At 36.1% G+C, this 22,723-nt stretch overlaps 1 protein-coding gene across 1 annotated transcript; it reads left to right on the forward strand.

The window, feature by feature from the left end:
- Positions 1–91: 91 nt before the first annotated feature.
- PKNH_1238200 (conserved Plasmodium protein, unknown function) lies at positions 92–22,721 on the forward strand (the record flags this gene model as incomplete). The annotated part of the gene is made up of 14 exons (XM_039114179.1): positions 92–393; positions 589–679; positions 784–813; positions 1,021–1,080; positions 1,262–1,483; positions 1,650–1,718; positions 1,834–2,022; positions 2,156–3,946; positions 4,091–6,185; positions 6,366–20,899; positions 21,151–21,921; positions 22,145–22,267; positions 22,399–22,498; positions 22,660–22,721. 14 exons carry the CDS (start codon positions 92–94, stop codon positions 22,719–22,721), a joined length of 20,439 nt encoding a protein of 6,812 aa, XP_038969827.1.
- Between the last annotated feature and the right edge of the window lie 2 nt (positions 22,722–22,723).

Genomic DNA, 22,723 nt, shown 5'->3' on the forward strand with positions numbered 1-22,723 from the left:
GCATAGCACAAGACTGATTGAGAAATCGAAGTGTACCCTAATCCCCGACATTTGTTCATCTCTCTTTTTCCCTCTTTTAAACGATTTCGAAATGGAAGAAGTCTACACCATCGGGGTGAAGGATAACAATTTTGGGTTCTGCGGAAACAAGGAAAAAGATGATAAATGTGACGAAGAAGAAGGGGGGGGTTCCCCTTTTCTGAGGCCCTCCTACTTTGTCCACAATAGAGAAAAGGCTTTAAAGCAATTTATCAGGAAACAAAATGAAAGCATGACAAAAAAGGGCATCTTAAAGGATAACATTTCTTGCAACTATTTTCAGATCACCCCAGACATCGTTACCTTCACTTCTTATGCCCCTTTCAGAAAATACGAAAGGGTGGTAACGTTAAAGTAATTTTGATCTTTCGCCGTTGTAAAGAAAAGGCAAAAAATTGTACAGTGAACGTGTCTAATACCATTTTGCATGTCTGCGCATATTCGTAGAATGCGTGTGAAGTGTGCCAAAAAAGAGTTAGCAAAATGTAAGTCCCTTTCCGATGATAATATTTTTGCAAATTTTTTTTCCTTAAAAATTAATTCCTGTAGAAATATCGATGCCAGTGCCAGAAACATAATGTTGGAGTTAGGAGAAAATCATGTCTTCAAAGTGAAGTACATTTCGGATGTGAAAAAAAAGGTAAACACTTTAAATAATTCCAATGTGCACCATGTAAATTTTTCTTTTTTTTTGTACAACTTGTTTTTATTCGCATTATCTTCACTATTATTTCATTTTTGTAGGTTGCCCCCGGGATGCTATTTACCTTCAAGGTTTGGATTTTACACATGCGCAATGACTTTTTTTTTTTGTTTGAGAATTGAAGGACAGTCTTCAAAATTACACGTTGTGAAGATGAGACCTTTACAAAAACGAGTGGAGAAGCGAAACCATACCAAGCATATGAACCTACCGAGGAACAATTAAAAGGGTTCTTTAAAAATTCGTTTTAATAATACAACCATTTCTTTTCACTTTAGGTGGAATTTTACCCGCAGTCTTGTGAAAACTACGAATATGATCTGGGTATTCAGACAGAGGTAACACAACGCGTATGAAACATAACTAGGCTCCAACATGTTTGCCCATAAAAGAAAAAAAAAAAATCACCTCCATGATTGGATCATCCCCCTCTTTTTTTTTTTTTTTTTTTTTTTCTTTACCCCGTAAAACTGCACAAACGCACATTTCGATCGATAAAAATTTTGTTCTATATTACAGGGTAAATCCTTTACATTGCCTATACGCTGCATGAACGATGAACTAATTTTGGATGTGCAAGACGAGATAAAGATGAATGAAACCCCAATTTATATGAAGAGCGAAAAAAGCATAACGATAAAAAATATCGGGAAATACGAAAATAAATTTCAAATCATCGTAGCACCTCCCTTTTATGTTAATTCTTCTATCCATGTGCTGAAGGAGGGGGAGATGATAGAAGTTAGAATTTTATCTATAAAATGGCTATATGGGGGGACACAGGCCTTCTTCCCTTATAGCCGCAAAGTGACGAGTTTCTTTTTGTCCTTTAGAATGGGGCCCACTCCTCTTGGTGAATAGAGATACATACCAACACATGCGCACATACTTTTTCGCACAACTGCAGACGAAGGTCACGTTCTTGCCTGTCCAGAAAAGAACTTACGAAGGCTATATGATAATAAATTATGAAAATGTAATGCGCACATTAAAATAGAGCCTATCTATTTTATACAAAAAGATAAGCCAAAATGTGTAATCATCTAAAAAAAAAAAAAAAAAAAAAAAAAAAAAAACATTTAATTCGTTAGGGAATAAGGACTCACACAAAAATACGAGGAGAAGGAATTGTGGCCGAAGTCTTAATAAAGGATAAGGATCTCACTGCTGAGGACGTGTACATTAATAAACCGAAAGAAATAAATATTTCCATTAAAAATTTATCCTTCTTTTTGTTAACATATAATATAACAAAGTATCATGTGTACGAGTGTAAATATGTAAGTGCGAGAAGCCAAGTGGATCATTCCGTGCACATGAATTAGTACATAAAAAATATATATATTTTTTTTAAATGATTTATATTCCTCAGGAGCAGACGCAATTAGTCATTCCCATTTTTATTCATTTCAGGATGACCCTTCAACGGATATAAAAGATGTGACCTTCGACGAGGGGGACAAAATAATCCAAAAGACGTTCATTCCGGATAGCCAATTGTTGGACGAAAATATTGTAGAAAATGCTCTATACAAAAATGATGAATCTTTCCAGGGGGGTGGCGGAAGCGGAATCAGCAATGGGGATAGCACAAACAGTAGCAACAGCAACAGCAACAGCAGAAGCAGCAGCAGTGACGACCACAGATGGGGAAGAAGCTCCACTGGAGATAACCTACCAGAGGGGGAATTCCAAAAGGAGGGCGAAGTAGAGGGCGGAAAAAATGACCCATTTCATTCTGAGGCTTCAGATAGATCAGTCCTATCACATTATGATGATCGAAAAAAGGGTAAAAAAAAAAATAAAATAATCATAGACATATCCCCCAAGTTCAAGAAACTGTACAGCGACACAAACACCCCCATTACTATTACACTGTGCCCCCAGTTTGCTTCATTTTACAAAATAGAAATATTCTTATTTATAAGAGGATACAGAAAGGAAGAAAAAATAGTTGTGTACTTGAAAAGTATAGCACCGGAAATTGTCATAAAAAAAAGGATCTGCAAAATTGATGACATTCTTATTAACACATGTAGAAGGCTATCCTTCGAACTGGTGAACAATACTCAGTTTGATGTTCCCATGAAAGTAGAAAAAGTAGAGGATGATTATAACGAATTTGAAGTTGCACACAGAAAATTTACATTACTGAAAAATTCCACCCATTCTCTGGAAATGGTATATATGCCAAAAGTGAATGGGGCATCAGAGCAGACATTCATAATTCATCAGAAGTATACAAATGTGAAAAGAAAATTACAGGTAGTGAGTAAGTGCAGTTTTCCGCAAGTCTTATTAGACGTAGAAGTAATAAACTTTAATCAAGTGTCACACAGCTTTGAGTACAAAAAAACAATTACCATAATTAACAATTCTGAATTGACTCTTCACTACGGATTTAATATTCCTAACGAATTGAAAGATGAAGTAAAAATTGAAAAAAATTATAACAAGTTGGAAAATTGGGGGGAAGAAAAAATCATCTTATCATTTTACCCTAAACAAATAAAAACATACATGACTAGTATAGAACTTTACCTAAATGAAATTCAAACTTATAAAAAGAATCTACCTTTTCGTGCTATTTGTTCAAAGCCGAAAGTATTATGTGAACCAGTTTTTATCAACATAGAACCTATGATTATAGATAAAATGTACAACGAACAAATTAACCTGATTAACAAGTCGGAAGACGCCGATGTGAAATATGAATTATTTGTGGACGAAGATATTTACTACATATGTGACTTGCACATTTCTCCGAAGGATGGAGTTATCAGAAGAAATCATGTCCAAAGTGTCAACATTAGCATAAAGAGCAAAATTATAGGGTACATCCTCATCGTGGTTAAGGTTAAAATATCTGGGTGTGAAGATCTCTTATTTTTAAATATTAAGGCTTACTGCACTTGTCCCACCGTAAAAATTATTCCTAGTATAATTGATTTTGAAAAATGCAACTGTTTAGATGTAAAAGAAAAAGTCATTGAAATAAAAAACGAAAGTCCGATTAGTACCTTTATCAGCTTGTCCAACGAGCTACCTATCTTCACTTACTCTAAAAATAACTTCTATATAGAACCAAACGAATCTGTCTTTGTTCCTGTTTATGTTGAGTGCTTAGATACGACAGCGTACACGGACACGCTGCGGGTGAACGTTCATCGGAAGGAGGATATTTTTATTCCTCTAAAGGCACAGGTAGGTGTTACTGCGCTCCGATTGGGGGCGCAAGGTCTGTGACCGTCTGTGGGTGATTACCAAATAGTCCAACCGACAAACGGTCAAAAGGTCAAACGGACAAACCGCCATTTGGCCATACCGCTTTCCCCCCCCCTCTTGCAGGGAGTCGGATCGCCCATCCTGGTCAACCAAAGCGGCATAAACTTCGAAGTCACTCACACAAGCAAAAAATACATCCGCGAGCTGATCATATCCAACAGAGGGACAAGCGAAAGGAATGTTTACTTCCTCTTCGAGTCCGAAAAGAAAAGAAAAAAAAAAAATGAAAATCCTGAAATATTTGGCGTGACCCCAAGGAGCGTGTCCATCAAAGGGGGAAACGAAGTTGTGTGTATTGTAAGCGCGCTCAACTGGAAAGAGGAGAAGTGCGAAGATATTCTCTACGTGCATGAAGATACAATCGGTAAGAAGAAAGTGTGTACTAATTTTAAAAAAATAAAAATAGAAGCTTCGTTTGTTCATCCGGAGATCGAAATATGCGACATTGAGAATTTTGTTTATGATTTTAATGAGCAAAGGGGAGTGGAAAAAAGCGACTGGGATGGACACCCCACGGAGAAGTGCCAAAATTATGTAGACGAAAGAGGAGGAAGTAAACCAAAGAATCGTGTTACCCATTCGAAAAATATGAAAAGATTAATGCAAGAAGTTGAAATGAAGAATCTGCGAAATACAAATGTGAAATTCAGCTTGTCTACGAAGTTGCCCTTTTCTGTGGAGCAAGAAGTAATAGAACTGAGAGCAATGGAAAAAAAAAAAAATCGAATTTTTTTTGACGTGGATTTTATGAATAACAAAATTAGTAACACTTATCAAGATCATCTGATCGTCCAGTTTGTGGAAAATGGAAGAAGACAGAAATATGAATTGCTTGGGAAGACGATATATCCGAATATTGTGATGAATAAAAGTTCTGTAGACTTTCAGTACATTTTAAAAAATTTATTTGCCCAAGAAACTGTGGAAATAAAAAATGTGTGCAATTTTAAAGTGTACTTCCAGTGGTTTTTTGAAGAAAATAATATGTATGAAAATTTTAATCAAGTTTTTAATATAATTCCTCATAGAGGTTTTTTACTGCCTTACGAAAAAAAACAAATAACGCTTACATATAACAGCATAAATGAAAACTACTACAATGTTAATGCTTTATGTCAAATTAAGGATGGTCCCATTTATCCTCTGAAATTGATAGGTGGATATTCAGACATTAAATATAGCATCAGCAAGAGGGAGTTGAATTATGATATACACTATAAATCCGTTGGCGAAGATTTGCTAACCATCCAAAACACAGGAAAAATTAAACTTTTCGTAGAAATTGTTTATAATATAAAATTTCCTTCTTTACTTTATACAAATGTGAATAATTTTTTTATCGAACCACACAACACTAAGGACATCATTTTTTACTTCATACCTGGTATTCCGCAAAACGTGACGGAGACCATTTTGCTTAAAATTTGCAACTTTGAGGAAATTAAGGTGACCTTACGTTCCAGGGACAGGTCGAGTGTATTGCTTCTGACTGTCCAAGGTGTTGAGGATGGATGTGCTGATAGGAGAAATGGAGAACTGGCGGATGAAGTGTGCCCCCAAGAATGTGATCCAAAGGGTGGAATAAAAAATGGGGAGGGGAAGAAGAGCGAATTTGACCCCGTAGACAGTTTGATAAGCAAAGTCTTTTTACCTGATAACGAGAAATCGCACTATGAAAATCTTCGAAAGGGGCTGATCCAAAGGCTGAAAAGCAGATATGCGGGGGTATTCCTTTCCCTCAGCAGGCATATCGAAGAAATACTGGACCTCTATCACGACCGCGTGGGCGAAGCTAGCGCGCAGGGGGTGCACATAGAGATGAATGACGAAGGAATGGGTATAATAGGAATACTGGGTGACGAGCAGGAGTTGGACAAAACGGCAGAATCGGGCGAATCCGGTGAATCCGGCGAATCTGGTCAATATGTTGAAGCCCACAGGGCGAGCCAAATAGACAACTTATCCGTCTACTCAACTAAAAAAATGGACTCGTCCGAAAGTTCCAAGCGCAAGTACAACCTCATAAGTATCTTAAAAAGCTACTCCACGAAAAACAGCGGTCTTTGTAGTATCTTTTCCGATTTACTGAAATCCTTCATTTTGAACCAAAAGGATGACAAGTACATTCTCGGCAGCTTTTCCAAATTGAAAAAATTAGGTAAACATGTTTTGCAGCTTCGATAATGCATTAGAGAGGGGTGTGCTTTTTCTCACGCCTCTATGCATTGCAAAGTTATAGATGGCGTTGTATCGTCTGTTCCATGTGCAGCTTGTATCGTTTGTATAAGCTTGCGGAATGTGTTTAACTTATGCCCCTTGTTTCCGATCACGCCCGCAGCCAACTTCGAGAAGCTTTCCTGCCAGGGATACGTGAGCAACGAGTACATCTTAAAATACCTAAAGAGAGTAATTTTAGAAAACAACAGCGAGATGCAACGGGTTTGCTTAAATATGGGCAATGTAACGATAAAGGAAAAGAAGGAAGGAATAATTACGCTAAAAAATTTAAGTAGAGACAATGTTAAATTAAGTTACCATTTGAGTAATCCAGAAATGAAGAACACAATAACATTAGCATGTGAATATAAAGAAGTAGATAAGGACAATTCCATCAACTTAAAAATTATAATTGATAATAAGTGCGCGAAGGAAAAATTATTTTCAGAACAAATGTTCATATTCATGAATGACAGGAACTACTACACAGTGGATATAAATTTCAATTACATTATTCCAGATCTCCATCTATATTATAGACAAATACATTTTGAAAAAGTGCAAGTGAAAAAGTGTTTATGCAAAACGAACCGATTGATAAATATCAAAAATGTGAATGTAAAATTTAAAGTGAAAAATATTATTTTCCACAATAAAAAGTTAGAATATTATCACTTAAAGAGAAAGGCCCAAATTTTTATAATACCCAGTAAGGGGATCATTAAGAGTAATTCATTTTTGGACATACGCATATTCTTTGAGCCTTCGGATATTTATAAAAATGCCAAAATAACTATCGAGCTCTTTATTTATCATTCCAATTTTACGAAAAGCATAGATATTTATCTGAACAGCGTTAAAGATCACGTGCAGGCTGACCCCAGTGATATTATTGTCAGACCACTCCTCCTCAATAGTGGAGATGTACATTACAAAATGAAAATTACCAACTTTAACAGCCATTCCAAATATCTGTTTATTTACAACTTGGATAACTACTATAAATACTTCCAGAGCTTCCTATATGATCTCTTGTCCATCCACTCACATATATACATTGAAAGGAACGATGAAGGCGATTTTTTTTATAGCAATTTGATGCACTACTTGATGGGCGTGTACAGAAGGCAGTTAGATCAAATAAGATATAGCGACAAAGGGGGGAGAGGTATTATGAACGAGGATTTAAATAGTTATCTCACACAAAGTTGGCACAGCAGGGGGGATCGGGAGGAGCACCAAGGAGTCGTGCACGAGGAGGAAGCTGTCAAACTGGATGATGAGACCAAAATAGGGGATAGACCCATCATACATGTAAAAGATCAATCTGTAAATGATGAGAGAGACAAAAAGGGAAAATGTAAATCCAAAAAGAGAAAGGAAACGGAAAGAGGAAAAGAAAATGACAAAGCAGATGAACTAACAAACAAGAAGGAAAAACTTAATGATATACTAGCCGATTGTATACCTCCAAAAGAAGATGATCCAAACGGTGCAGTAGGTACAGTCCCGAACGACGAACAAAGGAATATCAAAATTTTAGAAAATAAAATTGCCATCTTAGAGGAACTTATGCAGAAAAACGAAAGCAAGTATAAATACTTTGAAGAATATTTAAAAATAATAAAGGTGAAAAAAAAAATAAAACAAAATTTCCTGATCATTTGTCCAAAATATGTGAATCATAAGGGGATTGGAAGGTACGTGGTGAATAATACACTTTTGAATTTTTCTTCCATAAGAAGAACAGAAACGTGTAGCGACCCTGACAATGATAGCATCCTAACTATTGGAGAAATAATACGATGGTGTAACGAGATTAACGAGAAGGACAACTACCCGTCCATCGTGAAAAGGAGCTTCATTCATTACATCATTCACGAGAAGAACATAAACCGGAATAGACATTCTACCAAGAAGCTAAGGACATCTAACAGAAGAATGAACGAAAGTTTGTCGAATACCGCGAATGCAACCTATTCTGAGGATTGTGCAATTTCTGGTCAGATGTATCAGAACTGCTTAGACTATTACGTGAGTGAAGTGTTAAATGTGGAAGAGAAAAAGAGGGACCAAGGAAAATGTGAAGATGACATAAACACGAATGGCGGCACAAAAATTAATGAAGATAAAGAATCACACCTAATTTTAAGGGGAGATGAGTCTCACGAGCGAATAAGTATCCCCAATAAAGATGAAGATGATGGAAGGAAAACGAAGGGGGGAAACGAACAGCACGGGAAATGCTCAAATGTGGGAAAAAAGAAACTCAAAAAAACACCAAATTTAAGAAGCATAAAATCTAAGATAGACAATAAGCATGTGATAAGTATGCATAGGAAAAAAAACAACTGCAGAAATGACAACGGAAAAGAGAATGATGATGATAGGTTGTTGGACCAGAAGGCATTCTTTAACAAGTACAACTTGAGACACAATTTAGATTACGTGGAGCACTTCTTTCACTTTGCTCTCCTCAACGATGAAGATTTTATGAGTAATGTGAAATCATTTTTAAAATTAACCATGACGGAGCGGAAAAAAAACAAAGGCGAAAATACTAGCAAAAAGAATAACACCTTTGTAAATCTGTTTGAGATAATCCTGCAGAAAATGTTATTCTCCCCATTGTACGTGAATGGGGTGGTGTTTTTCTTTAAAAAGAATGAATACATAAATTCCGAGTGCTTTTTCACCACATTCTTGAGGCTCACCTCGGATGAAAATAATAATATAATTTACTTGAACCCAATGGAAGGGTATGAGGAATTTTTTAACCCATCTAAGTGTTCAGACAGAGGGAAAGACGCGGAAAGCGAGGATGGAAAAAGAAGCAACGCAAAGGAGAATACAACAACGGATACGCAGAGACTTAAATACTTTTATGAAAATATGAGTAAAAAATATCAAGAAAAAATTGAGCGGAAATTAAAAGAAAAGGAACAAATCGAGAAAATAATGGAGTCGTTAAGCGAACATACCGATTGGAGCAAGGCTGAACTGGTTACACGAACTGTGGATGGCAATGATAAAAGGAAGGGGGACACTGTCGAGGAAGAGAAAAATGCCAACATAGAAAGTCAAACAGAAGAAGTAGAACAATATTCTTCATCCATTAAGAAAAATGACGGAGATGAATTAATAAGATGCTCTAAAAAAGGTGATCCATGCGAAGACACAAAGGATAGCGACATGTTAAGCGAAAAGGGGCCGAGCATGAAAAAAGGCGTACAGTGTATGAATGCGAATGTGCACAACTCTGTGGAGAGGCTGTATGAAAAAATCGTAATTTGCAAAGAAAAAAAAATCCTGAATAAGCAAATAATTATCCAATTGAATACTCATTGTGTTGAAAGAAATGCACAAGTAGACGAACAAATTATCAAATATAATAAAAAGTTAAGCAAAATAAATAGATACATAAAGAACAACGAATATGTAGAATATGTGTCATTTTACAAAGAGTTAAAAATTGCATTGCGTAACATATTGAGAGATAATTTAAGGAAAGGAACAGATGACGATTCTTCCAATTTGGTGTGTCCCAATCTAGCGGACACTCTCGAAGGTAACACGCAAAAGGGAGAAGCGACTGATAATGACACAGAACAAATGAGGAAAGAAAAAAGAAGTAACATGTACGTAAGAAGAATAAACATCCAACTTAGCGAAAACTTTGTGGAAAAAATATATCAAGAAGACGAGGAATTGAAAAATGTACATAGTGGAGTCATCGATGGGATAGGAATAAGGGGAGAAAAGACTGAAGAGGAGGAGGAGGAAGAAATTGTGAAAATCACAGAAAATACCATCAAAGCAGTAGGGAAGAACAGAATTAATAAGAAATTTGATTCGCAGCATCTTGAGAAGGTAATTGGTGAAGGAAAAATCGGAAATACCGTCAATGAAAAAATGCCAAAGGGAGGCACAGGGGAATGTTGCAACAAAATTGAAGAAAGCGTAAAAACAGTTGTTAACCAAAATGAAGAACTGGTCAGATATTTAAAACAAAAATTTGTTCAAATGAACTTCTTTTACTTTTTTATAAACGAAGAATTATGCTTTAGAAAGAGGAATGTTCTGAACGAAATTTTCAAAATCGTGCAGGAAAAATATAGAGACGTAAAGACGTCCGCCTACTTCTTTGACATCCCAAACTCCAAAACGTATGATGCCTTTAATATGGAGAGCTTCATTCGGATTAGAAGGAATTTGGAAAAATGCGAGTCCAACTTTTATGGTACCAATGAGAAGGAGCCAGCTCTGGCGATAGCCCCGAGAGACGGGCACGAAGAAGACAATGTGGTAAAAGAGGAAGAGCACGGGGATGAAGTACAAAAGGGGGATGAACTGCATGATAGGGAAAGGGAGCAGGCACAATTGGAGAACGAGGTAAAGAGAGGAAAATCAAAAAAGAAGAAAAAGGAGAGGAAAAAAGACAGCACGAAGGAAAAGGAAGCAAAGAAAGACAAGGAAGAAAACGAAAAGGACACACTCGAAGGCGCAGTAGATGAGCACAAAAGTGAGAAGAAGGAGAAAAGGAGAAAGAAGAAGAAGAAACGAAGTGGAAAAGAAGGCGAGGGAGAAAAAGAGAAGAAGATGGAGATTGATATGAAGGAGAAGTGTGAGACGCAACAAGAGGGGATAGTACAGGAGGAGGACCTACGTGATGACCCCCAAAAGAAGACGGAGAAGGACCATAAGGAAAGTGAAAAAGAGGGAGCAATTAAAAATGAAAAGGAACATCTCCAAATGAAAGACCAAGTGGAAGAGAAGAAGAGGAAGGGAAGGAAAAAGGAAAAGGAAAAAAAAAAGGATACCAAAGAAGAGCTAGATGAGAAGGAGTACAAAAAAAAGGGTGAATCACCGGTAGGTAGAAACAACCTGGACAATAAAGGAGAAAATAGCGAGAGGAAAAACGAAGAAGGAAAGGAAGCCCCCAACAAAAACTCAACCAACGATAGTGATTTGAACAAGCTGTACATTTACGGGGGAAAGGAACTTACGGAGGAGGCCTACTTTGAAGAATTGGAAAAAAAAAAGTATGAAATAAAAGATGAATATGATCACATTTTCTATAACATTGGCCATGAACATGTAGCAGGTGAAATGGGAAAAAGTGAAAAAAAAAGAGATAATTATATTATCGAGTTTTTAGAAGTAGACAAATCCTACGATAAGAGGGACGAAATTCGATATAAAAATATAACCCACGTAATGCTACAAAAAAACACATCCACGGAAATAAATATAAAAATTAACACCTGCAAAATAGTGAACATAAGAAAAAAAATATGTTTAATTGACTTGCTTGGGAACTACTTTTATTTAAATCTGCTTGTGGTGATTGATAAGCCTAGGATTTACTCCAATCCGTATTTCATATTTAGCAACAACGTTGTTATGTGTGCCCCCCGAAGTAACTGCTTTGTTTTGTGTAAAAAGCTATACAATTTTGACCGGGTACTTATAGGAAGAAATATCCACTCATTTAAGCATATCATCCAAGGAGAGTTAAAAGATATGTGTGAAGAACACCTCCTAAATTATTTAAAAATATTTAGAGATACCAATTCTCCCAAATTAAAAGTAGCAAGAATGAAAAGGAAAAATATTATTTCCATGTTGAGCAACTCAAGTAGCAACGAAAATGATAAATACAAATCGAAGAACTCACATAGGATGAAAAATAATGAAATTTCTAGGCATTTATATAAGCACGTACAGGTTTTAAATTTATTTAACTACTCTCACTTCGACTGTTTTGTTGAAATTTCTTTTGACAATGTGCCTTGCATAAGTAATAAAAATTATGAGGCGAATGAAATGAACAGTGCCGATAATTTCATAAGCCATAACGATTTTTATGTGTACCCGAAGAAATTTTTCATTCTCTCTAAGAAATGGAAAAAAGTGATCGTTTTGTTCTTACCTAAAAAGTTGGGTCCTTTTTTTGAAAAATTGCAGCTGTCTATATATTCGGTAACAAATGTAGGAGTAGATATAAATTATCAAAAGGAAATAACGAATGGAGACAAGAAAAAGGACAACACGTTACTCTGTGATAGCTTTTACTCTAAAGACATAGACATAGCCAGCAAACAGATTGATAATTACTTGTATGATATATTCACATTGTGCCTTAAAGGGGAAGGAATAAAGTGTTGTCTGAAAACGAACGAAAGTAACTTAAACTTTCACAAAATTCTTTTAAACTCAGTTCAGGAGAAATATATAGAAATGAAGAACTGTAGCTACTGCGACCTTGCCTGGTTTGTAGACCCTAGTGACTTGAGGAGCGACTCCCCATTATGCATAAATCCTACAAAAGGAAATTTACTGAAAAATGAAAAAAAAAAGCTAACAGTTACCATAAAAACGGATAACGTAACTGTGATAAAGAAAGAAATAAAAATAAACTATATGGAGAAAAATTTCATGAAAAGTGACAAAATGAGGAACAATGTTTATTTCACATCCCTCGTGGTGGAAGCAGAAGTTTGCAAATCCTTCATCCAAGTAAGTACCGAAATTGTAAACGAAGATACGGAGGAGAAATTCAACCCACTATCAGAAGTTGCCACCCTTGGGGAAATCACACTAAAACATAATCGTGGTGCCAGCAGAGGGTTCACCCCAAAGAGCAAGCAACTGTTGCCTGCCCACCTAGGGGATGTTCTAGAAGAAGACATTAACTTCAAATATGTGCAGGTAAATGAAACCAAAGCATGTTTGATCAAAGTGAAAAATACAGGAAAGTTCAAAATATTTTACGAGGCAGAATTAAATGAGGACTCCTTTTTAAATTATGCAAGTATGGAATGTCTAACTGACAGTATAGATTCAAACGAAATGAAAATAATAAAACTCAAGGTAAGATCAGGTAGGAAGGCCAAATTGCAGAATGTGCCTCTCATGATACACTTTTATGACATGGAGAACAATCACATTCAAACGTACAAATATGCTATTTCTGTATTTTTCGATTACAACTATGTTAGAATTATTCCGTCTATTCTTAATTATGATTCAGTGGAGGTTAAAAAGGAAGAAACACGATTCTTTAACATTATCAATGATGGGCATTTTGACTTTAAATATGAGATTAAATTGTTAAAGTGTAAAATAAAAAACACAGAAAAGGACGAATTATTACGATACAACAATTTTGGATGCGTGCAGTATAATGCAAATGCCGACTTGAAAAGCCCCTTTTCCATTTCACCAATTAGCGGTTTGGTGAAATCTAAGGGAGAAGAAACCGTCATGGTTCAGTTTATTTCCTCCGAAGAGAGACACTACAGATTTGTCTACATTATTGAGGTGGATAATCTCATGTCAGACATGCTGCATACTGACAGTAAGAAAAAGGAACAGAGACTTAACCGACAACCCATTGACAATCAGAGGGAAGTTATTAAGATTTTTGCCTCGTCTGTGAAGCCTACCATTTCTTGCGATGTGAAAAAGATATTCGAAGAAGTTTTGGTATTAAAAAAAACTGAAAGCTATGGAAACTTTTTAGATAATTTCTTAGGCAAAAACAGCTACTATAATTCAGATGATAATACGCTATACTACAAATGGTGCCACGTGAATGAGTGCATTAATGAGCGCATAAAGATCTGCAACACCTCCGATGTAAATGCCAAGGTTTATGTAGAAATTAAGGAATTGGAATTTGCCAACTATAGAAATAGAAGCACAAAGGGAAAAGAAAAGGAACGAGAAAAACGGGGGGACAAGGTAAAGGAGAACGAAAGCGAAAACGAACCAAAAAGATCCAGCGTGATTCCCCAACAATCATCCCCCATCATCCGTTTTAACATGAGAATTCAAAATGACAATGAAATAAAATCAAAGTGGTGTTTGACCGAATTGAATGAACAACGACGTGGTGTCACCTACGGTGATGCGCCCTCCTCTATCAGTAGCATCACAGAGGTTGCGCGTTACCAGCATAAATATTTAGACATATGTTTTTATTCAAACCAAATAGGAAGTAAAAAATTTCTCGTAAATATGCACCTGACAAATCAGCAAAACATGTTATGTTTTTCCTTTTACATAAGTGTAGAATTTTTTTTGCCCTCCATTAATTTGATCATCCCACAAAGTTTGCTTAATCAGCGCCGAGAAGATAATATTTACGATTTGGGGGATATCCACCTGAACAGCGTTATTTCGTTTAAGGTGAGGTTAAGAAATTGCTTCAAGTATCCTGTCTTTGTAAGGGTCTTCTTTGAAAGGGTTAATTTGGCCCTGGATTGTTTTCGCAGTATGGAGGAGGGGAAAGGACAACTAAGAGACAGCACAGAATTGGAAGTTGTTTCCAATAGAGAGGGAGAATTTAATGATAATGCGCATGTTAGAATTGTCGACCTGGAGAATGACGCAAAAGTAGCGAAACACAAAAAGGGGGATGTAAAAAATGGAAATGTTTCAGAGTGCATATATGAGAAAGGCAATCCCGATAATGCCGCAAACTATGAGACATGTGTGCAGGAAAAAAAAGATATTTATAATGCCACAAATAAGAGGTCTCTCTTTACCAGTGTTGATGACCATGTAGGACTGCGAACAAAAAACAACACCACCTACTTTGACTACAAAAATGTTAAGGATTTGGTATACAAAACTAGGGAGAAACAAATGTACATGTTCAGTTTGGGCTATCTATACTACATAGGACATAGCAACTACGTGATAAGGGAAAACGAAGTGGAAAGCATTAAAATAAAAGTGGATAAAAATAAGTTGGAAGAAATGATAAAGAGAAGAAACACACAAAGGGGCAATTTAAAAGGGATAGAAATAGAAGGCGAACAGTGTAATGCGGTGGATGACGTCCCAAATGAGTTCGATTCCATTGAGCAGACAACTACCACGAACGATGAGCTTAATACAAAGGAATTGGAAGTAGACAATGAGAAGGGGAAAAAAAGTGTTAAGGAAAAGCAGAAAAAGCAAAATCTGGATAAAAACAAGGATACGAATAATGTGCCGAAAAATATAACCAAAATTTCAACGACTGCTCTGAGCGCTCGCCAGGAAAAACAACTTTTAGGAAACATACAAATTAGCGTGCTCAATAATAAATACGAATTTTACAATTTAAAGTTCCTTGGAAATATAGTAGAAAAGAAAAACTACTGGAATTTAGAACTCTTGAAGAATAGGATAAGAAATGTGTATAACGGTAAAAATGTGGAAATTTTAAAAAATCACATCCATTTTGATCTTTTACCTGTGGGGTATAATCACTCATTTATGGTTCCCTACGTGAACGACAACAACCACGATTTATTCTTCCACATAGAGGTGGAAAAAAAGATAAAAAGTGTCATTGACATCAGGCCCTTAAGTGGTTCCATACCACCGAATAGCTCGTTTCCGTTCTGTGTTCAAATTGACATAAGGGAAGCCATCAATTTGGCGAAGAAGAAAATATCGTTTAAGTTTTCTGCAAATCCTTTTAACAAAAAAAATCCCAAAGTAAAAGATGAGGATGGAATATATGATGACTCCTTATACGTAAGTTTAATCTCGGAAGAAATAAAATTTTCCTGTAGTAAAAAAAAAATTATTTTCAAAAATGTTCCTTTCTTTAATTATTCCAAGAGCGAATTGCTGCTAGAAAATATGTCCAATGTAAAGGTGTATGTGGAATTGAACATCGTGCCATTAAACGGGTTGGATGACATAACATCTGTTTATGCCTTCCACCCGTTTAGCCAGAAAACAGTTACTTCGCTAGTGAACAGGATGGATAAAAATATTTTAATGAATGAAGTTAATGGAGAAAAGACAAAACAATTATTAGCGAACATTCCAGCCAATTGTAAGCAAAGTGGGGGCATTAAAGATGTTTCGGAAGTTAATGAATTGGTAGGAGAAACGAACAAATGTGAAGATAGACAAGTGGTTGTTAACCCTAATGGGGTACATGCGGGGGGTGAGACGGGTGAAAATAAAACCATAGACGAGTTTTACCTGACCAAGTACGACTTGACCTTTTCCGATTTTGGAGATAATCCGCGAAACGAGGAAGGAAGTGGCTTTAACGAAACACGCATTGAGGAGAATGATGTTATTGCAAAATGCAGCGAAATAAATGAAAGTGGAGAAATAACAAACAAACCAAAACATCAATGTAGAGTCTTAAAAAAATACATAACCATCAAGGGAAGGCACAAGAAGCGCCTTGAACTGTTTTGCTTTCACCACATGTACAAGAAGACTTTCGACGCCGTGCTTCACATTAAGATAAAGTTCTATAACCAAATTAGCATACCAATCAAAATGACATTCGAAAATTACAACCAAAGCAACTTATTTGTGTTGGGGGATTGGAAGCACAAGGGTGTTGTAGACAACGTGGAGGAGAAGAAAAAATTCCCTTCAAAATACAAAATGGTTGTACTAAGCAGGGGAGTGTTAAAAAAAATAAATTATAAAATATACATGCTGAACATTTCGAACGAGAGCTTACAATACTTTTTCGAGAAAATCTCCGAAACGGGAGAAAACGGAAGGAGAAGAAACTCCATTACGTTGAATAGCGGCAAACAGAATGGGGAAAATAACAACAACGATAAGAATAACGATAAGAACAACGATAAGAACAACGATAAGAACAACGATAACAGTTGTGAATGTATTAACTATAGGGGGTGTGTAAAAGAAAATAACTTTTCCCTAATCAGATTCCTGTTTAACATTTCCAATTCGATGGATTACAATGGACGCTACAACCTTTATGCAAATGATAAAAAAGAGCAATCCATCGACATTGAGCTCAAGGTAATTGAGCCCCTAATCTTTTTTAATACGTCTTCTATACATATCAACAATTTAATATTAGGAAAAAGCTACTGCTTCGTTTTTTACCTAATCAATTTTGACCTAATGGATATCAATTTTGAGTTTGACAAAAATTCTTACAACTCGTTTAACAGCAAAAAGGAGACCATAAAAATTGTTCCATTTAGGGGCGTTGTGAAATCATGCTATAGGAAGAATAAGTACATGTACAAGGAGATAAGGAAATTTAATGAGGATAATTCCATAGGTGTAGACTATCCCGATGGAAAGGGATCTATCACGGAAGGGAACTCCTCCGCTTGTGCGACTTCCACGTCGAGCAATTCGCACCAAAGTGATTCTAATAGAAGGGATATTCTGAGTGATATTCATAAGAAGGTTTCTCTAATTGGAGATAGGAATAATGTAAAGAAAAGGATAAAGATAAATTACGTAAACCATTATGAGAATATTAGGCTGCACAATGATAGTGACAATTGTTCGTACTCGTTGACCAATTCGTCAGACGTGTCGGCATCTTCATCAAATCTCACTTCTGGCAAAAATCAAGTAGAAGAGGGGGCACAAAATAAACGAACCATATTATATGGAAAGTGGAAGAAGGAATACATTCTTTCACCTCCTTTACCACAATGGGAATACATAAATACATCGTGCGATTCGGAAAGTGAGTCAGACAGTGAATGGAATAGCAATGATTGCCTCATCCTACCAGAGGGGAACATCGGGAAGGAAGACACCACTCATAGCAGTAAGTATTTCCTGCTGAATTATTACCTGAGAAATATATGGAAAAATGATAGTAACAAATTTGTAAGAGACATTAAAAATGTGCGGGGAAAAGGTAGGTGTAAAAAAATCAAGCTGTTCTTCAAACCGCACCTCGAACAGTTCTACAATTTTAACCTGCTATGCAAAATAGGGTCAAAGGAAGAACTCCTACAGGTTAATTTCAAAACACAGGTTAGTAAAATTAATATAAATTGCTACATTGAAAATTTCGACGGGGAAAAAGTACAGGTAAATTTGGAGGATAGCTCATGGAGTGGAAAGCAAAAGAAATATAAAAGTCACATGATCCATATTTACGATGTTATAGATTTTAAAGATACCTTAATAGGACGAAAAAAAATGTCCAAAATTGTTATTGAAAATTTAGGGAATTTCGATCTGGTTTATAAATACTACTTACAAAAAAAGGATGAAGAAATTGATATAAAGTGCAATGGGGATTGCATTCCCAAGAATTCCACCTATTCCATTTCTGTTGAGTATACCCCCTTGAAGAATCAAACATATGTTAACTACTTGACCATTAATATTATGGACTACTATCTTATTAATTTAAAAATAACTGCAGTTGCAATTAATTTTTTAATTAATTTTTCCTTTTACAATTATGACTTTGGCAATGTTATTTTGTTCCCAGTTCTGGATGACAGCGCTAAGGTGAAGGGGATAACGAATATAGATCAGCGCTGTGAAGAGAGTTTTTCCTGCAGTGATAGCTCACTATCGTCTTTGATTTATACCTTCAAAAATAATGAAAGGGATAAGAGGATGAAGGAGCGCGAGGAGGAGAAAGCCAAGGCGCTCGCTGGTGAAGACGCGCAAGGTGAGACCGATAAGCATAAGAAGGGGAAGAAGAAAAGGCACAAAAAGGAGAAGCAGGACAAGAAGGAAAAAAAAGAGAGGAAAAAAGGGAAGGATAATACGCAGAATGAAATGGACGAAGAGGGGGACGAAACCAAAGCGGGGGATGCCGCTGAATACGCGGAGAAGGTAAAGGGGGAGGACAAAATTAAGGAAGAGCACAAACAGGAGAAGCGAAACAAGAAAAAACACACACCCGATAAGGAGAAGAACAAGGGAGAAAATACAGAACAGGAAAAAGACCAAAGCAAAACAAACGCTGGAGATTTGGTCCAAAGTAGAAAAAGCGGAAAGGACAAAGTCACGAATGTTGTGGGATCCAAAATTAAAGAGGCGAAGATGCAAACAGATCATGTAGAAAACGAAATGGACGTACTATCAGAAAAGGAAAACAACAATACAGTAGAAGCGAAACTTATCATTAGGAACAATAATGATGTGGATTGCTACATAGAATATGAGCTGAATGAGGAATGTCTTACCATAAAGAACCTTCGAAAGAAGGTACACCTGAAAAGAAAAAGCAAGATCTGTCTTCTTATCCAATTTAAACCAAATGAAGAGAAGACTTATAACTACAAAATACCTTTTATGATAAATGGAGAGGTGGACAAAATGGTTTACATCTATCTAACAGGATCAGCTACGCATTTCAAACTCCCCTTTTCTAGTAATAATTCGAACGAAATTCAATTTCAGAATGTACATGTGGATAAAGAAAGCATTTCAAAATTTACACTTCACAATAAGAATTCAGAAGATATATCTTTTAACGTATTAAATTATGGTTACTTAGAGAAGCACTACCTCTCGTTTGTCAAGTTTGATAATTCTGTTTTCCACATATTAAAGAAGAAGGAAAAAAAGACTTTCGAGGTGAAGTTCCTCCCCGAAAAGTATCTTAACCTGGAAATCCCCCTATACCTTAGTATAAATTATCGGGGAAAAAGAATAGCCTATTATTTGACGAGCATTAAATTGAGAAGTATATGCTACAGAATTGTTCTGAAGGAGAATTTGCTTACTTTCAACAAGGCGGAGCGACAGGAGGGGCGTGTGCTGCGTGCCGCAGACGCAGGTGGAGTTAACCAAGCGGAAGAAGTTAGCCAACTTGACCAAGTTAAGGAAAAGCTGTTCAAGGACGCAAACGGGAAGAACTCCATAAAAGGCAAGAAAATTCAGCTGCACAACAGGGGGGACATGAATGCCCAGTTTCAAATTGTGTACCCACAAAAGTACGAAAAATTCTTGCAGGTATATCCAAAAAAGGGAATTATCTTTTCCTTCAACATAACAAGCATTTACATCTTCGTGGACACTGATTTGGTAACTAAGGATTTGTTCCTGAAGGATGTGTATGTGGATTTACTCCCCAAATTTAATAAAATCAATAGCAAAATTTTTTTAAACATATTTATAAACACGCGTAATGAGATGAACAAGTGTATGAGTGGGTATGTGAATAATTCTAAGTTGATCATTGAAGGGGGAAATGTACAAAGTGGAGACATTGTCAGTGTTGAGAAGGCTCAAAATGAAGGGGGGAAAAAACAACCCACAGATCACTCCAAGCAAATTGAAAAGGGTGAAAATGGTGAAAAAGACGAAAACATCGATTGTGATGAGAAAAATGTTAATGCAATTTGCTTGAAGAATGAAACCGTTGTCACATTCCTGACGGACATCAGAAAACAGATATACAAGACCATCGAAATATGCAACGAAACGGAATCCAACTTTAAAATGAAATATAAGTTCCTGTCCAATGAACACAATTTCTTCTCGCTGGAAAAACATGAAGACATTGTGAAACCGAACGAAAGCGGAACATTTCAAATCGTTTACAATCCTCTTTTTGTTCAGAAAAGGAAGAAAAACAGTAATAACTATCACAACACTTTGTGCTCAAAATATTTGAAATATTTTCCCAAAATTAATCATATTTCCAAGCTGGTAATTTATTACCCCAAAGAGGTGGTGAAAAATTATACCTTATTAGGGTATGCAAATAATGCCACTTACGAAAAGAAGAAATGTTTTGATTTCAAATCGAAGGTTTTGAACAGTGCTTCCATTAGAATAAAGAATTGGCTAAATGAAAACCAGATGCTGTTCCTTTCGTCTCTTGTTTGTGACAAAGATTTGAACATTTCTCATAGCGACTGCTTCTTTTTTTACGTGAGTGCAGCTGTAGGCAGTTAGGTGTACTGTCAAAAAGGAGGCAAATTAAGGAAAAAAAAAAAAATAAAATAAAATAATAATAATAATAAATAAGTAGATAAATAAATGTATAAATGAAATATAATTAAACGAAATGAGTAACGTATAGTAGCACCCAATAGGCAGTGCGCCCCCATGTCTGGTCGCGCAACCGTGGAGGGAAAAAAAAAAAAAAAATGCGCACCCCCATTATACTTCCCTACCCGCAGATACAAAACAAAATTGAGCTAACGAATAAGGAGGAAAAAAGCGTCCCATTTAAAGTCATATCATTGAAGGAAGGAACGTACCATGTGATGCTAACCTTTTCGAATGAAAAATATGAAGACGCGTATAAGATCCTCCTCCAGTTTGAAATAACCAAAAGCGAATTTCTGTCCATACAAAATGTAAAGGGAAATAAAAAAGAAATAATAAAAGAGCAAATGAGCATTTATAACCCCTTAGATGAGGATATAAAAATGGATGCACTCCTTGACTACACTTACGCATTTTTGGACAAGTCTATAATTCTCCAGAAGAAAAAAAATAATAATATTAACATATACTTTTGTGTCGTCAGAAACGAGATCGACAGAGATGTCACCATTTCGCTTACTAACAAAAGAACAGGAACGTACAAATTTAAATTTATTCTCAACATAAGTATGAACGATTTCGAAGATAACTTTTACTTCAACACTGATTTGGGGTCTATTCAAATAAATGAAATATCCTTTACAAATGTGTGCAACCAGAAAATTAATTACGACGTGGTCATAGAAGATTATGATGAGGAGAACAAAAACTCGAAGCAGATATTTCAGTGCGTCGACAAATCCGTGAGTGCTAAATCTGTAGATACAAACTTTTTCTTAAAGAACAAGACTCTCAATAACTTGACTGAGAAGATCAACCTTACCGTCAAATATAACCCCCCAGGCGTGCAGACGAATAAAGCCGTTTTGAAACTACTCTCAAAGGAGGGCATCATTTACAAGGTTGTTAAAAAAGAAAGCGCGGAAATGAAAAAAAAAAAAAAAAAAAAAAATGAAAATGTGTGACATTGTTTCATTATGTAACAGTGGAATGATCGAATGATGAAGAAGCTAGCATCACGCGCGTGGATATACATGCATCAGCGCACCTATGCATGGGAACATACATACTCGCAATGCGCTTTTGAATCCTTAAAAACACTGATAACACTAATTTCCTTTGCAGGGGCTATTAATCGGGAAAAGTGTAGCGCCGAAACCGAAGGGACCCATATTGTGCTCATCGCAAAAAACCACACTCATTTCATTTACGAATCCATTCTTTCACATGAAGCAGTTTTTTTTAAAAGTAATAAAGTGCTCGTGAGAGTTAACATGTTCTACTTCATGGGAGGTCGCATACGCTTGGGTGTATATTTTAATATGTCCTTGTTTGTGCTTATCTGCCCTCATTTCTTCTTGGCCCCCTTTTTTCCCAAGACGGACGAATTTTTTTCTGTTCCATTTGAAGTCACCAAAGTGGAAGCGCGTCAAACAGTTCATATACCAGTCAAATGTAAAGCGACAAGTGTCACCTCTGGTAAGAGCAAAAGTGAATGTTCAAACGAATCGAGTAGCGCGAGGGTGCACATGTGTGTATACACAAGTGTGTGGATATTTTATTGCTACTATTCGTTTTTATCGAATTTTCCGCAAATGATATTTCTTTTTACACCTTTCTGTGTATGCTCCTTTTTTAAGGCAAGCTCATAATAAAGTCGGAGGATGGCATCACATGGATGTATTATTTGACAGGACAGTAAAA

Source organism: Plasmodium knowlesi (genome assembly GCF_000006355.2).
Source record: "Plasmodium knowlesi strain H genome assembly, chromosome: 12".
NCBI lineage: Eukaryota > Apicomplexa > Aconoidasida > Haemosporida > Plasmodiidae > Plasmodium > Plasmodium knowlesi.